The 17,424-nt window shown below is 37.1% G+C and overlaps 1 protein-coding gene across 1 annotated transcript; it reads left to right on the forward strand.

Moving 5' to 3' along the window:
* Nucleotides 1–4,867: 4,867 nt before the first annotated feature.
* Nucleotides 4,868–17,388, forward strand: LOC118274795 (cytochrome P450 4C1). The gene is made up of 11 exons (XM_050696868.1): nt 4,868–5,020; nt 9,113–9,273; nt 10,680–10,786; nt 11,408–11,498; nt 11,995–12,177; nt 12,556–12,631; nt 13,997–14,300; nt 14,661–14,729; nt 15,229–15,397; nt 16,066–16,245; nt 17,155–17,388. Exons 2-11 carry the CDS (start codon nt 9,114–9,116, stop codon nt 17,316–17,318), a joined length of 1,503 nt encoding a protein of 500 aa, XP_050552825.1. The 5' UTR covers nt 4,868–5,020; nt 9,113; the 3' UTR covers nt 17,319–17,388.
* The last annotated feature ends 36 nt before the right edge of the window (nt 17,389–17,424 follow it).

The raw sequence follows: 17,424 nt of genomic DNA on the forward strand, positions 1-17,424 counted from the left end.
AACGTCAAATCAGTATCGTCATCACAATCCTCATCGTGATGCATAGTATCTGATCGTATTTGACGTTTTGTCAAATACGATCAGATACTATGCATGGTAGTGTGTGTAATGTTTTATTTATTGATTTAATGTTCTTTATAAGAATGAAAAATATTGGCGTTCTGCACTTCTCCTACACATAAACTATAAGTGTACCAAATTTTATGCTCCTACGTCCGCGCAATTTTCGTAAAAAGGGGTACAAAGTTTTTGCATCACGTATTAATATATAGATTCATTTGGTTACTCACTAAGAGTGATGAAATTCCATAAATTAAATTTTTTATTGTAACTTTCGTGAGACAAACTAAATTAATTATTATGTCTTTCGGCTTACTCACGTAATTATTTGACGAGAACCACGACTGGTTTCAAGCCATGATACAGGCTCATATTCTTGAGCAGCATTCCGCAACACACAACGTAACGCGGCGACTGTCGCACTACTATAGCAGCACGAATAATGAATATGAGCCTTTAGCATGGCTTGAAACTAGTCGAGTTTCTCGTCAAATACTTACGTGAGTAAGCCGAATAATATTATAATGAATTATTATCATCGTCAGCATCGCCATCATCATATTCATCACCATTAGCCTGATATCACCATCAGCCTGTTTCCATCGGAAGACTTATTATAGACCTAATTACTACGTATATATATGTACCAGAATCCGTTGTCTTCAAAATAAGAGTGCAAGTATCCTGAGCACTTTGTAATGCAACATAAAACTTTTCGTACTGCTGTATTAAATACGATAACCAATAGAAATTCTTGAATAGCCATAGTGATATAAATGTTGTCATCACTGTCGCTCCATTCTGTAATAAAATAAAATGACCGCTTATTAAAAGAAAGGCTATCAGATTTTGCTACCAATTATAGTAAGCATAATATGTTACAATAGCTCTGTGTCCCCCGCGATAAAGCAGTTATACCAGAGTCTATGCTTAAATTTAACCCCTCTCTTCTTGGGCTAACCGCTAATTACTAATCATACATAGCTGTTGTGTCATAGTTACTATTGCGAGGTTTAATACCGGAGGCTCCTGTTACCAGGGGCCAATCAATCCAATCTCGAATCCCCCACAATCCTTAACTCCTAAAAGGCCGGCAACGCACTAGTAATGCCTCTGGTGTTTCGTGTATTTATGAATTGTGGCGATTGCTTCATCATCATTTACGATTTAATACTTACTGATGCTTCAACTATCTCATAACCTTCTTGCATGACAATTATAACTTCTTGAACGTAAACTAGGGTATGGATTAATACTTCTAAAGCGTAAAACAAAACCTGTTAGAGAAAAAAGATATCGTTACATAACATTACAGTCTATAATTTAACCAAACCAACATTAAACAAACATATAACTTACAAAATGTTTATAAAAAACATTATGAATGTCATAACAATGCAATATGTCGACGTAAGATTGAAACAGCTTTCTCCAATACTGTCTTCTGAGCCTCCTGTCTATTTCTCCACAATGGTGGACTTGAACGTTCCACATATTGACTTCATTTATCAACAACTTCATGATTTGTATGGCGTAAATAATATTTATGTCGAGGGCAATCAAAAAGTGGCTGGCAATTACTAAACCGAAAGGGAGATGCGCACAGGTGCCGAAAGCAAGCAGGAAAATGGGATAGGACACCAATATAAGGATCACAACGATCCAATTCCAGATGATGATTTGCTTGGAATCAGTGTTGCAGTTGAGGAACCTGTGGACTTCTTGAAAGGTTAACACGAACTTGATAGACTCGTTACTCCGAATGATCGTGATGAGAAAATTCAAAAGGAAACCCATACAGTAGAAAGCGACATCGTAGGCAACCATAAATTGTACGAAACTGTAAGACTTTGGTATTATTACAATCATATAATTCTTGAAATAAAAATTGTTAGCTAACGACACTGAAAATATGATATTCATAATTAAGGAAAAACATTTAGATATAAAGTTGTTGGGTTGTATAATATTATTTTTTATGGAATATTTTGGTCCTATGAATATATTTTGCAACACATTAAGAGGTAAAAGAATTGATTGTATTTCTTTATCTATTGTATTTGTGGAGTCAAAGTTTATAGGATTACTTCGATGTGATACTTTAAATATCGTCATTTTTAAAGAATTGTACCGCTATAAGTAACATGGAAATATATGGTTTATATTAACTATCATATCTTCTCATAAATTATGTTATACTACTTAGTTCATTACATGGAATGTGTGTCACTTCAGTAATATTATAATAATCGACCAAATTGATGTTTCCAATGAATTATTAAGTGATATTTTAGCTGCTTTTCCACCAGAGATGTGCTATGCTACGTTGCTGTGCATGCGTTTGGCTTCTATCAATCATATTCGTTGGTATACACAGCTTAGCACTGGTGGAAACGGACTCAGCTAAGCTATGTTTTTTTATATGGAAAGATGCGTGCTATGGATGCGTGCCATGGATGTGTGCTATGGATGCGTGCTATGAATGGATTTCCTACCCTACCTCGCATAGCTACATAGCTTAGCATTGGAAACGGTCACATAATTCCGCAGCTTAGCTATTACATCTTCGTAACATAGCTACATAGCACATCTCTGATGGAAAAGCGACCTTAATGTAACTTACGTATTTGACAGACAGCCATGTTGTAATATTTTAAAGTTGGTCAACTTATAAGGAAATAAGTTTTTTTATGTGTGTGTACATAATGGACCATTTAGTACGTGATCTGACTCTTGTATCTCTTGTACTCTTTTATAATAACAATTTTGTATTACAACTTTAAACCTTACTGTTTGATGATATACAAATGGTTTAAATTAAGTCATAAAGGGTTTCCCCATACGGCATAGGCGTAGCCAGGTTTTAGTATCGGGAGGGGTTCAAGAAAGTAAAACGAACAAAACTTCCTTCATTCATGAGAATATATGTAAATATAACCAGTTACTAGCTACTTAAATTTTATCTTAAGATAAAATTTATGCCTATGCCATACGGTATGATGACTAGATAAGATGACACTAGTCCGATTTGAATAAAGTACACGAGGCGATACAATGTAACGAAAAATACCTAGGATAATGATAAATATTTGTAACCACGCAGATAATTATAGCTACCTAGGCTATCTAATACGTACTTCAGCTTTGGAAAACAAACAAAGACTATTATTATTAGATTAAGTTACAAGTTTATAGCAGTGCAGGAAAACTGCGACACGTCACCACTTCCTCTACTGGTTTTACAAGTACTTATAGCAGGGCTCGACTCGCTAATTATATATACGTCAGACTAGCTGAACCGGCAAACTTCGTACCGCCTCAATATTTTTTCTCACCTTTTAAACCTTCCTTAATAATAATAATAATAAGCCTGTTTATTCTGAGCTTTACAGTAAGTTTAAGTATTAATTTATGCTGAAGGTTTAAATTATGTCACGTAGCTCAGTGTGCCTCTTGGCATAGGCCTCCTCCAACACTTTCCATTGGGTTCTGTCACGTGCTACCCTCCTCCTTAAACCTTCCTTAGACTTCTACAAATAATTCAAGATCAAAATTAGCCAAATCGGTTCAGCCGTTTATGAGTTTTAGCGAGACTAACGAACAGCAATTCATTTTTATTAGGGTTCCGTAGCCAAATGGCAAAAAACGGAACCCTTATAGATTCGTCATGTCTGTCCGTCTGTCCATCTGTCCGTCTGTCCGTCCGTCCGCCCGTAACTCCATACATAAATTGATTCAAAAAAAAATTTTTTTCAGCTTACATATCCGTGATGGGTGTCTATGGATAGGTCTTTAAAAAAGACATTAATGTTCCTAAAAGCATTTTTCGTCAAAATCAATCGTTTGAAAGTTAGACGCTTCCAAAGTGGAAAAATGTGCCCCCCCCCCTCTAACTTTTAAAATAAGAGAGTGAGAAAACTGAAAAAAATATGTGCTGTAGATTTCAATGGAAACTAACAACGAAAATTGGTTTGAACGAGATATCATAATTAGTTTTTAAGAAATAAAACATTTTCAAAAACCGCAAATATAACTTTGTCGTTCATACAAACACTATGTAAAACCAAGTTATTTTACAACTTTTATATTATGTCATCTACTTGCTGTTACGGAACCCTTCATGAGCGAGTCCGACTCGCACTTGGCCGGTTTTATATAGAAGATACTAACAAGCTGTGCCGACTGCCTCGTTGGTCTAGTGGTGACAAGTGCGACTGCTGGACAACAGGTTTCGGGTCTTACTGGGCTTCTTTTCAGATTTCCGAAAATCCAGGACAGTAGTAGCACGGAGTCTGGAATTGTACCCACTATATGGCAATAGGCTCACTCCCTCCTCTCTATTTCATGGGACTCACTTATAACACAAATGGTGAAAAGAGGGTGTACATTGTACAGTGCCATAATGTGCACCTCTGCCTACTCCTCGGGGATAAAAAGCCAGTAATATCAAGCAAATTAATTTTCCCCTACATACCAATTTTCTATTAATACTGAGCACACCACCCGGTAGTCAGAAGCGGAGCAGTGTTGAGTGTTTGCACATATATTCTGTATCTATACAGCTATATTATACTGTTATATGTGTATATTATATTAACATAATATATATAAAGCATAAGAATTGGTTTGTTTGTCCGCTAATTTAGCCTCCTTTAACCTCACTCACACAACGCAAACATTGTTTCACGTCACTTTTCGGTGAAACCGTGGTATCACTGCGATCGAGCCGGCCCATTCGTATCAAATCATAGCTTTCCTACACTTGAATTCTGACAGAAGCAAATTACGGACAAAGTCGCGGACAAAGGCTAGTATATTTATAATATTTTCCTCTAAACTGAGCCTTACGACACCACGTAAGACGTGTAATAATGTACGACCTGCATTTTTATGTACGAGTGTTTAAGGTCGGGTAGTCAGTGGTCTGTATTGTGTAAGGCACGACGCTATAGGAGGCGAGGTAAGGAAAACTACACTTTTTCTTATTCTTATAAAAAATATTGTACTCAATGAAGTACATTACATTGTTCTCGTGTTTACATTGTTAAATTGTTTCATGGTAAACGTATCTATAATGTAGTATTAGAACTCGAAACGGGATATTTACCATGTTTTTCTATTTCTATGATTTTACTCCAGTTCATCCGTGATCATGGCGCTTGCAACAGTGCCGAAATATCGGAAACTCATAGAAATAGAAAAACATGGTAAATATCCCGTTTCGTGTTCTATTACTACTAGTGTTAGTGACCATGGCAGTTTAAAAACTTATATCTATAATGTATCAGTGATATTGTAAAAAAAAACATTTCTTTTTGAAAAGAGTAATGATGGCGTTTCTTGCTCGTTCTTCTCCATTTTGGAACGAAGTTACACTTTGGAACGAGCACCTAGTTTCACTGGTAGACAGATTGACGGACAAATCAATTTAACGTTACAAAAGTGCCTAGTTAAGGATTAATATGAATAGATGCTTTGGCGTTTTTGAGTTTATTGAAATTACCTGATTGATTTAGACTATGGAGGTGGCGTTTGATAAGCAGGCTTCAGGCTAATAGAGTAGATGACTAATAAAATTTTTACTTTAATGTAAAGGCATAAGTACAAAAGATTAGCTGATTTAATAGCTACAATTGTTAAAATGTCCGGAGGCTTAAGAAGCCCGCGTCTCATGTATGTATTCTCATGTATAAGTACTATATAACGGCAAGTACCAATGTGACTTTTTTCGAGTTATAGGTACTTTCATAGGTTATTTTAACACTGCCAAACGGTGAAGAAAAACATCGTGAGGAAACCTGGGTTTGTAATGTCGAACTATAAGTATGAATCTGTATGATCGCCAACCCGCATTGAGCAAGCATGGTGATTAATGCTCAAAACCTTTTCCGTGTGAGAAGAGGTCTTTTGGTCAGCAGTGGCTACTAATAGGCTGTTGACGTGTCTGATGTGATTGAATAGTTTGCAATCTTTAACTCGTATTCGATCACTGCCAAATACTACGCGGATTTCTTCATTTTTGTTAGTTTTAACAATTAGTAGTGTTTTTGTAAGTTGCGTCTAGCGGCTAGATCGCTGTAATACCTAAATAAACTGTACACAAAACTTATATTCATGAAGGTCATATTATTATGAAATAAGAAAGGAAACCGTGTTTCAAGTTGCAGAATGTAATATTTATACATTTAAATAGAAAAATTGCAATAAACAAAATTTTATAAAATAACTAGCTGACCTGGCAAACTTCATACCACCTTAAACATCTTTTTCTCACCTTTTAAACCTTCCCTGGACTTCCACAAACAATTTAAGACCCAAAATTTGCCAAATCGGTGCAGCCATTTTTGAGTTTTAGCGAGACTAATGAACAGAAATTATTTTTTATGAATAAGATTTTTTTTTATATAATGTATAAGATTTATTTATTATTTACTTAGTTTAGTGCTGCGAAATAAAATGTTTAGTTCATATAACTGATTTTCCTCAATAACTCAAAAATAAAATTAGAGGCAGTACTTTTTTAGTTTTTAGCCAAGGTAAGCTTCTTTTTAAATGGTTGTACAGCAGCTTAGTGTCTTTCAGTGTCGGTTACAATCAGCGCACTTGTTGACTATGCAGTAAGTAAAGATTGACTCAGTATAGATACAGTAGCTATTATTATTAGAACTTATGACGGGATATTTACCATATTTATTCACTTCGATGAGTTTCCGATATTTCGGCACTGTTGCAAGCGCTATGATCACGGATCATGGCGCTTGCCGTCTTATCCCGTCATAAGTTCTAATAAAAGTGTTAGTGACCATGTCAGTTTAAAAACTTATAACAGTAGCTATTATTCACAACTAGCAAACCCGGCGAACTCCGTTTCGCCAACAATGATTTTCCCTGCTTTTCTCGAATTTTCTTTACTATAAACCTCACGGAGCCCGAGACCTTATCCTAATGAATACAAAACCGTGGAAATCGGTTCGTGCGTTCTGGAGTTATAGCGTCAGGAAGGACAACCCGACTTATTTTTATATTATAGACTAGCTACTTCCGCGCGGTTTCACCCGCTCTACTCGGTTCCTATTAATCGTAGCATGATGTTTTATAATAAATGCGCTATCCAACACAAAAAGAATTATTCAAATCGGACCAGTAGTTCCGGAGATTAGTGCGTTCAAACAAACAAACTCTTCAGCTTTATAATATTCAGCTTTATAATATTAGTATAGTATAGTATAGATATAGATTATATAGTTTTTATAATAACTTGTTTTTTACTTTTCAGTATAGATATAGATTATATAGTTTTTATAATACCTACCGTGAGACATACTAAATTAACTAAAAATCACGGTTTATTAATGTAGAAAAACTACTAGTTCGAGTCACAGAGGGACTCTTCATCATGAGCAGCGTACGGTCTGTCTATTTGTTCTGGCAAATCTCTGAAATGGCTGGACCGATTTTGACGGTTTTATTAGCAGGTAGCTGATGTACTAAAGAATAACTAAGGCTATTTTAATTAGTCACAAAGTCCGCAATCCAGATGAGCTAAGCTGCGGACATCAACTTGTTTTAACCTATAAATCTTGATTAGTAATCCTTGTAGCCTAGTAGGTAATAATAAATACTTGATTGTACTTTTATGACCATTTTGTGATACCTAAGGGGACCTAAATACCTAAGTATCATCCATAGGTCGTAACTTTTATAGTGCTAAGGTGCTAACAAGAGTTGCAAACAAGCTAAACACAATAATAATTCATGATACACTAGCGGTTGCCCGCGACTACGTTGGCGTAGAATAATGACTTCTCTGACAGAATTTGGCTTTTACATTAGTTTTGTATCGTCACGCTTTTGTTCCCTGCTGGGGTAGGCAGAGGTGCACATTATGGCGCGTAATGCTGCTGTATAATGTACACCCATTTTTCACAATTTATGTTGTAACCGAAAAAAGCCCAGCATACTTCGCCCGACCCGGGTATCGAACCCGAGACCACTTGCCCGGCAGTCGCAGTTGTAACCACTCAGCCGAAAGTAGATTTTTTAAAAGTAAAAGCATTTTTTTTATATGTCGCGACCAGATTGGCGATATATTAAAGAAGGGCCAAATTAAAAGTACCCTTAACCGACGAGCATGCATAAAAAGACTGATGACTGTTGATGAAGCGAAAGAGGTTTGTAAAATTCGTAGTAATTGGCGTTCCGTTGTCTGTGCTTACCCCCATGGGAGACAGGTGTGAGGTTAGACATGTATGTAATTATCCGTATAATTACGAAGTAATTATTTCCACGTATAAACGTGTTATATGTATTGTATAATTATTATAATAATTGGTTAATACCTGTCGACTGTCGACATTATGTCAACAATAGCCGTTTGTGTATTAGAACAAGTCGGTACCAATTATAATGACAATGACGATATACTGACAAACGACGACAAAAATGACGATATAATGACAATTACATGACATAGATGGACTACAAATGAGTAGAATTCATTCAAAGATTTTTTTAATAAACGGTTTTCAAAGGTATAACGGTTTGACAAGGTGATGTATCGATATACGATTATACATATATTTATAAATATCTATGTTTAGACAGAGGGAGGCCTTTGTTCAGCAGTGGACGTCTCTCGGCTGATGATGATGATGATGATGTTTACAGCCAGCTTTAGAAGATCGTATCGGTTGAAGTAATCCAATGATTTCTCCCGCCTTGGGCGAGGCGAGAGGGAGTGTCAGACTCTTACTGACTAAAAACCACTACGTTCCTTCTCCTGCTTTGAGTTGGAGCCTCGATAATCTTCTACGGTGGCCGGGCCAGTGTCGCCACCAATTCCGTGTTGACACGGCACTGTTCAGCCCATGCAGGACACACCGCCGCCGAAATAGAGTATGTTAGAGTTAAATGGAGTTCGTAATAAAATTAAATCTGATTTAAAAAAAAATATCAGTATACCAAACCACAACGGTTGAGGGAATGAAAAAAGAAAAGATTATGGAATCCTAAGTGAAAAACTGGTGTTAAAACTTAATTATCTTTGTTTCAGAATGAACTGGCTGCTGTATGTAATAGGCGGGGCACTGGCAGTCTTCTGGTTGCTATGGAGATACAAGAACAGGAGGATGATACAGATGGGCAACAAGCTCCCAGGACCACCCACGATACCACTCTTGGGGAACGCGCTGATGTTCATGTGCCAACCAGAAGGTAATAAAATCAGTGATATGTTCGGATACAAAACTCATATTTCTTCCGCACCCACCTGACCCAAGCCGATTGAAGACATCATTTAGAAGCCTTATTCTGTGGCCTAAGTACGAGTTTGCTTTACGTACTGTCGCGTAGGTCACCGGTGATCTACGTTAGCGGAAGGTTTGCCTTCAAAGGTCTTCTGTCGGCGGTCAAAGGCTTAACGAGAAAAAAACTAAAGTGCATCGGTGTAATTGGTTGTTTCATTGGAGCCCGGAAATGGGTAAACGAGCCCATGGACACTATAAGCGCATTGGCAAATGGCAAGAGAAGTCACAACAACAACACTAGTACGTTGCCCAAACTTAGATAAAAATCAACAGAAGAATGTCTGTAGCTACTTAGATACTACAAAGCATTAACTTATTTACGACTGGATACTCAAAGCTACGGAAAACCCGGAACTAAATACCGAAAGAAATCATAACATACATTACATATTCAGGTTGAAAATGTTCAACCGAGAAACAATTAACTCGTTGGTTCCTTGCAATTAAACATTACTGCAGTGTCAATTTTCCTTATGGCACGGTCAATCTAGGCTAGTGCAGGAAATTGCGACGTAATTATATGTATAGATACTAGTTTTTATTTCAACGGGCCAATCATCCAATTACTTATACAAGTGTCTGATTCTTACTGATTTAAAAAACCACCCCGTTCCTACTCCTGCTTTGAGCTGGTAACCCGATAGGTCGTCCGCAGCTTTGCATCGGGCATTATGCCCAGCTTAGCTTCATCTGTACGCTCTGTTGGCTCTTTGAGTACACACAACTCTGGTTCTAGTCAGGTGCGCCTTAAATTGTCGCGCGATCTCCAACGCTCAGAGTGTGAGTGACGGCGGGGGCGTGGAAAGGATTGTTCCCTCACGCGTTTCGCCTTCTCCTTAGCTAGCATAACTGCTTCGCAGAAGGAAGAAACAGTATCCCACTCCCTCTTGTTCCACACCATGGTCTGAACTAGATCCAGACGCAGCGAAGAGGGGATATACCGCTGCAATGACAGACATCTAGATTCTAGTCTAAGCTATTAAGCTATCATTTTCTATAACCTCTGCCCTAAATAGTTAACAATAAACTATTCAGTATAACACAACGACATAATTATGTGTTAAGGCCCAAGGGTAATTACTGCACCCATATTTGTTATTATCATTCAGTTCTTAGGTGCCTAGGTGTTCCTTCAAAAAATATGACATTTATTTAACAAATCATTATTCTCCCGCGTTATCAAGCATCGTGGTAACTTATTGTCATCCTTATTTTTATATATTGGATTAGTTGAGAACAGAATTTCACCAAAATTATATAGAGGCAATATCCTGGCAGACCTTCATGAGTTATTAACCATTTCTTTTGTTTCAGCTTTTATCAAAGTAATAAAGGATTTGATGGCAGAATACGGTAATGTCACGAGAGTCTGGCTCGGTCCTGATCTGAACATCATTGTCAGTAATCCTGATGACATAAAGGTAATCTTCTCTTGTATCGTACATTTTGTAAATTTTTAAGCACATCGCAGATTATCCAACTACTGCAATTTCCGTCAACCAGAATCTGCGATGAAGTTCGAAGCTACACTTTGTAACGAGTACCAGCACAGCTTCACTGACGGACAGACTGATACTATTATTTATTTCTTTATTTGTTGACATTTGAAAAGTACCTATTTATGGTTTAATTGGAATAAATGATTTCACTTTGACTTTGTTCATCAAAATTAATCAGAATAATCGATCATTACGACAGGCACAAGACGTGCACTGCTGAACATTTGCTTACTCTCAACTACGAGAAAAGTGGATGCAGCAGAAGAAGTAAATAAATAATTTTCAGTACCTAAACAACGTTTAAAAAACCGACTGCAACCACTTATTTTTGAAGTCGATTAATTAATATACTAAAATTGCTCCTATGTGTAACAAACACTTTTCTGACACCGCATCAAAATAGGTTCGACCAACCGTTAGATATATCGCGAACAAACATACATAATACATGTACAAGTCAAACAGAGAATCTTCCCATTTTTTGAAGTCGGTTAAAATATAAAAGATTTCAGAGTTTAATAAAAGGATTTTATTTTATTCCAGCTACTACTCTCAAACACAAAGACCAGTACCAAAGGGCCTCAATACAAATACATGGCGGATGTCCTTGGAGGGGGAATTCTGAGTGGATCAGGTACGATGATGATAACTTACGTACCTAACGGGTTACCGGGGCTCCGGCGCAAAACAGGAGTCGGAACGGGGTGGGTTTTTGACAGTTAGAGACAGTCCCTGTCGCCTCGCCCAAGTCCTCGGCGAGACAAGTCATTGGTTGATTTTTCCTCCCCAAAAAAAGAAAATTAAAGGTAGGCTCGGTCACCTTTTATAAAATCCCAAATCACAATCTCTTAAAAAACGGTAATTTTTTTAAGAGGGGAAAGTCATCCAATGACTTCTACCACCTTGGGCTAGGGGAAGTGTCAGTCTCTTAGTAACTAAAAACCACCCCGTTCCTACTCCTGCTTTTCTGTAGATCCTGGCTTACACGAGTCGCAGCGGTTTTGGGAAGTTGTGGCGTGCTTGTCCCATTAAAAAAGGGATTCCCTCTCACCTCACACAAGGTGGCACAAAAAAAGGTGTGAAATGGTCAAATCAGGTCCATTAACCTAATATTTTATTTGTTTTTAAAGGCCCGACATGGAGACGACATAGGAAGATAGCGAACCCAAACTACGGCAAGAGAGCCATTGAAGAATACAGCGAAGTGTTCAACCAAGAAGTGGATCTCCTGCTGAAGAAGTTCAGGTCTATGCCGAGAGAACAGTTTAATGTTTACGAACATGTCGTGAGGACCACTAGCTATGCAGTTTGTCGTGAGTTTATTTTGTTTCTCTTTTCTAAATACTAAATGGCCTACTGCAAAAAATAGGCTAGTGCTTACCGGGAAGCATCGGAATCTTTCTTAAAAAGTGCCAAAAAATTGGTGGTTAATTTTTATTTACCAACTTTAGACAATTATAAGTTTTTAAACTAACATAGACACTGGCTTTGCTTAGATAACTAATTTAAACCTGGGCACCAAAGACCACTGGCTTCTCATGCATGGAGTATGAAATTGCCAACCCGCATTGAGCAAGCGTGGTAATCCTCTTAAAATTAAATTCTCAAACTTTCTCCATGCAAGACGAAGACTTTGGTCAGCAGTGACCACTTAGTACTAGACTGTTGATGTGATGTGACTTCTTTTGCAGGAACTTTAATGGGTTTGACAAAAGAACAGACGATAAAATTACCACACCTTGAAGAATTGATTGACATAAGTCCAAGGTAAATATTTTTTACAATAATAAAATATTAGGCTAATTAAATTTAAGGAGGTAGCGTAAAATATATCAAGTACCCTTAGTACAAAACGACAGCGCGTACGCCGCTCTGATTGGTTGGGTTATTCGCACCGGCCAATCAGAGTCCAGAAAGAGCTCTCGATTCGTTTTCGTTGAACGTAAAGAAACTTGTACGAAGGGTACAGTTAATTTTCTAATACTTGTGCATTTTGATTGCAACCCCTATTTTCCATTTCATTATTTTTCTTATAAACTATTTACAACTACCTGATGCCTGCGGATTTGAAACAAATAAAACTAGCCTAAGTTACTCCTTAGTACATCAGGTCCAGCCATTTCAGAGATTAGCAAGAACAAACAGACAGATAAATATTGTAAAAATATGTTTACGGTATATGCACTTGTACCTATATATTCATTATGCATAATAGTTCAAAGTTATTTCAATATTACAAACAGACACTCCAACTTTATTTATTAGTCTATATAAAATAAAGTACCTGTAGTAATAACTACGTTAGAATGCCGGGTCATTATATAATTGTCTGTATATAATTTTATTACATATACAACCAGTCTGAAAGAGTTCGCGACTTCTCTGTCCAATTAGCTATAAGAATGGTAATAATAGTGTAAGGATAAATAATTATAAGTACTACAAGTGCATAAAAACAGCTGTTTTATGTCCTAGTTTAATCTAGTCTAGTAATATTCTATGCTAATCTCGTGTGTTTGTATATTTACAGGACAAATAATAAAAATCGTATTCTTTTTTATGGTAAAAGCCGGTTAACGTGCAGACAGATCACCATGATGGCAAGCAATCAAAAACCAAAAAAGAACCAATACAGGAAACCAACGTGAAACAACACTTGTGTTGTTTGAGAGAGGTTATCGGAGGCCCAATTACCCAATCCCCGATTCCCCAACAACCTTTAAATCCCTAACCCCCAAAGGCCGGCAACACACTTGTAACACTTCTGGTGTTTCAAGTGTTTCGTGTGTCCATGGGCGACGACGATTACTTACCATCAGGTGATCCGTATGGTCGATTACCGGCCCATTTCCAACGAAAAAAAATCGTCGCCACCCATTTACCCGCTGTTTTTCTTGGACAGTCAATTTAATCTGAGGTACAAGGCTCTTAATACGAGTTTGTTACACGTTTAATAACGAGATCAAAACCAGAGCGCGTTCGGTGCTCTGATTGGTTGGTTCATTCACGCCAGCCAGTCAAAGCGCCAAACGTACTCTCGTTTCGTTTTCGTTCAAAGTAAAGCAAACTCGTACTAAGGGAGGGTACAGATCTGATAGACAGAAGTAATATTATGGGCCTTTTTCATTACAGCCTCTACGACATAGTATTTCGTAGAATGACAAAATGGTACCTGCAAATTGATCCCGTTTTCTGGATGACCAGTGACCATCACTGCCAGAAAAACTTCATAAAATTGATGACAGGCTTTTGTGAAGAAATTCTGCAGCATAGGAGGGAGAGGTTAAAGACTTTGGAGGACAGTAAGAGGGAGTTGATGAACTCTGAAGAGGATTCGAGAGTGAATACTGAACTGAGTGTCATTGATAGGTTCCTACTGTCCCAGGAACTTGATAAGGAGGAGCTGGTGCAAGAGACTTTTACTATATTTACTTCGGTGAGTTTGTATTATGTTTATGAGTACTCATACTATCCCGATTTTGGGCACCTGCGTCTATCCGTCCGTGCGTATTTTGCACCCAAAAAATAATTAATGAATATTGGCCAAACCGAGTGCCTTTGTTTGTGATCAATAACACCACTAGATTGTAATGTAAACCTGATTAAAAAAGAGTAACCTATAGAGTCCCTTGCTCGCTCTCCTCCATAGGAGTTTTCACCTTGGAATGAGCAAATGGCTTAACTTAACTTTTTTGTTTTCACATTCGACAGTGCCTTTTGACTTTGACTTTGATGTTCTGCTATGACTTTTCTAGTACCCATAGTGAAACTAAAAAAAAAAACACTTTTATTTCAGAGTCAAGAGGCTACAGCAAAAATATCATCTTACATTCTTCTTATGATGGCTTATCATCCAAAATGTCAGGTAAGGACTAGCACTAGATTTCTTTGTCTTTTAAAAACTCATTTTTGAGTTAAAGAAGTAAATTGGGCTTCGGTTATTTATTTATTTATTCATCCTAACATTACATCTATCATTACAGGCACACCTAATGCGATAAATGCAGTGTAAACTTAAAAAATAAAATAAACCGAAACCAAATATCTGTATGAAGATAAATTAAACTTAACATTAACATCCTAATACTTAATAACATAAATAACATTTACAAATTAATTAATATTGAGACCCATCATTAAAAAATACTTTTATAGTTTGTGCCAGACACTGGGTAGCAGCACTTTTTAATTAACCTGAAGGCAACGAAATAGAAGCAGAATGATTTTTAGTTAGTAAGAGTCAATAAGAGAGAATCCAATGGATGATTTCCCCATCAAAAAACAGCGTAGAAATTAAATCCTATATTTATGTCGAGTCGAGCGTTAGACTTGGTCTGTATAATTATACCTTTTCTAATTCACAGGAGAAACTCTATGCAGAAATAAAGAGCATTATTGGCGATGAGGACAGATACGTGACTGATGACGACTTGAAGCGGATGCCGTACTTAGAGATGGTGTTCAAAGAAGTGCTGAGGCTGTACCCCATAGGAGCCATGTTGCAACGTACTGTTAGCGAGGATATTGCTATTAGTAAGTTTCGTATTTCAGGGAGTTATTTGCAGAGTAATTAATATCTTCTGAGAACTTTATGCCACAATTTATCAAGAGGTTTTTGTAACTTGTTTAAGGATTTTGTCTCTTATACCGCCACCTAAGCTATTGCCAAACAGCCGTTTATAAGCCAAACGCTATTGTTAATGCCATTGTCCAAATATCCCGTTAAGTGGTTGCTACACCAATGGTTATCCCGATAATTAATGGCATTTCCCGGTAATGTGGCCCGAGAATTTGAGACAACATCGCCCAGTGTCGTTCAAATCACAATTATGTTATAAAAAAAAACACAACTATATACTCGTAACTACTAATATTGGTCTACGAACTTATGGTCTACACATCGTAATTGATTTGCTATGTATACAATCTTTGATCATAATAAAAATATTTATTAGGGGTAAACTATGGTCAAATAGGTGAATATTTGTATCAAGGCTAATAAGACCTTTTGATTTGTGTAAAATTCTTGAACAAGAGCTAGTAGTAGTAACCAAGGATGGTTTTGTTATTCTTTTTATATTAGTTATCCACGGACTCTTGGTCCGTGCCTTTGTCGTACTTTGTTTTAAATAAGTCTACCAAGTAAAATACAAACTGTTAATTGACTCACTTATTAAAATTTATCTTTCTAACTATTTCAGGTAACTACACTCTGCCCGCTGGTTGTTCCTTCGTAGCGCCCATATTCCATATACACAGAGATCCCAGATTCTGGACAGAACCAGATCGATTCGACCCAGAGCGGTTCAACCCTGAAAATGTGAAGACACGCAACCCTAACGCTTATATACCGTTTAGTCTTGGACCGATGGACTGTTTGGGTAAGTTTTATCATAATTAAGTATCATATCGCATTTGTAAATTCTTACTGGTATTGCCGATGTCAAAATGTCGTGGTGGCCCGGAGGTTTAAGATGCCTGCTTCTCATGCATGAAGGTGTGGGTTCGAAACCTACCAACGGCAAGTAGGTACTTTCTATTAATATTTAGACACCACTGACACACGGGGAAGGAAAATATCGTGAGGAAACCTAGGCTTATAATTTCTAATTATAAGTTTGAAATCGTCAAACCGCATTGAACAAGCGCGGTGATTATGCTCAAACGGCAGCCTGTAGGTATAGGCTATTACAGGCTGTTGATGTGATGATGTGATGTTGCCGGTGTCCCTAGACGGTGCTGATCACGTACCACGAGTCCCTATCTTATAAAAAAATCTGTCTATGGCTCTATCTATAACTAACTAACTAGGTATCCGGGACAAGGCTAGCTTACTTACTTAATGGAGAACCGTGTAAGGTATAATACCACAAGCATAGTTGCAACTTTATAAGGTCATATGTAGCTATCTACTTATCTAGCTCAATAAGAGTAGGGATTTCCACAAGCAAAGACATTTTTATTTACTCAATGATTCAGTCAAATACAACTTACACCAGTTACACCTAGACGAAGGTATTCTGTTATTAGGTAACTATCGTGACATACTAAATTAATTATTATGCTATCGGTTTACTCAGCTTACTACGTAACTGTTTGAGTAACAGCGCGACAATCGCCGCGTCGTGTGTCGCGGAATGCTGCTCATGAATATGAGCCTTTAACTAGGCTTGAAACTAGTCGAGTTCCTCGTTAAACAGTTACGCGAGTAAGCCGAAAACATAATAACTAATTAATTTAGACGTATTCTTACTTATTTTATAATTTAATCGTCTTATTATTCTTTTCAGGACGATTCTTCGGGACAAAATTAGTGAAAACACTTTGTGTACGAGTACTGAGAGAATTTGAACTTTCTTCAACTGAAACTTACGACGATCTACGAGTGATAATAGCTATATCTGTTGCTTCATTGAACGGTTTTCCTATCATATTGAATCCGAGAAAGAAATGAACCAAGGTTTATTGTCATAGCACTTTATATTCAAGGGTTTATTTACAAAATAAATGATTTGTTACGGGTACTTTTGTTGTTTTATTACCTGTCTACGTTTTATATG

This window comes from Spodoptera frugiperda, chromosome 11 (assembly GCF_023101765.2).
Source record: "Spodoptera frugiperda isolate SF20-4 chromosome 11, AGI-APGP_CSIRO_Sfru_2.0, whole genome shotgun sequence".
In the NCBI taxonomy this organism is placed as follows: Eukaryota; Metazoa; Arthropoda; class Insecta; order Lepidoptera; family Noctuidae; genus Spodoptera; species Spodoptera frugiperda.

Coding starts and splice junctions, on each gene's coding strand:
- LOC118274795 (XM_050696868.1), top strand. CDS start 9,114: ATGAACTGGCTGCTGTATGTAATAGGCGGGGCACTGGCAGTCTTCTGG. Junction 10,787..11,407: donor GTAATCCTGATGACATAAAG/GTAATCTTCTCT, acceptor ATTTTATTCCAG/CTACTACTCTCAAACACAAA. Junction 12,178..12,555: donor CACTAGCTATGCAGTTTGTC/GTGAGTTTATTT, acceptor CTTCTTTTGCAG/GAACTTTAATGGGTTTGACA.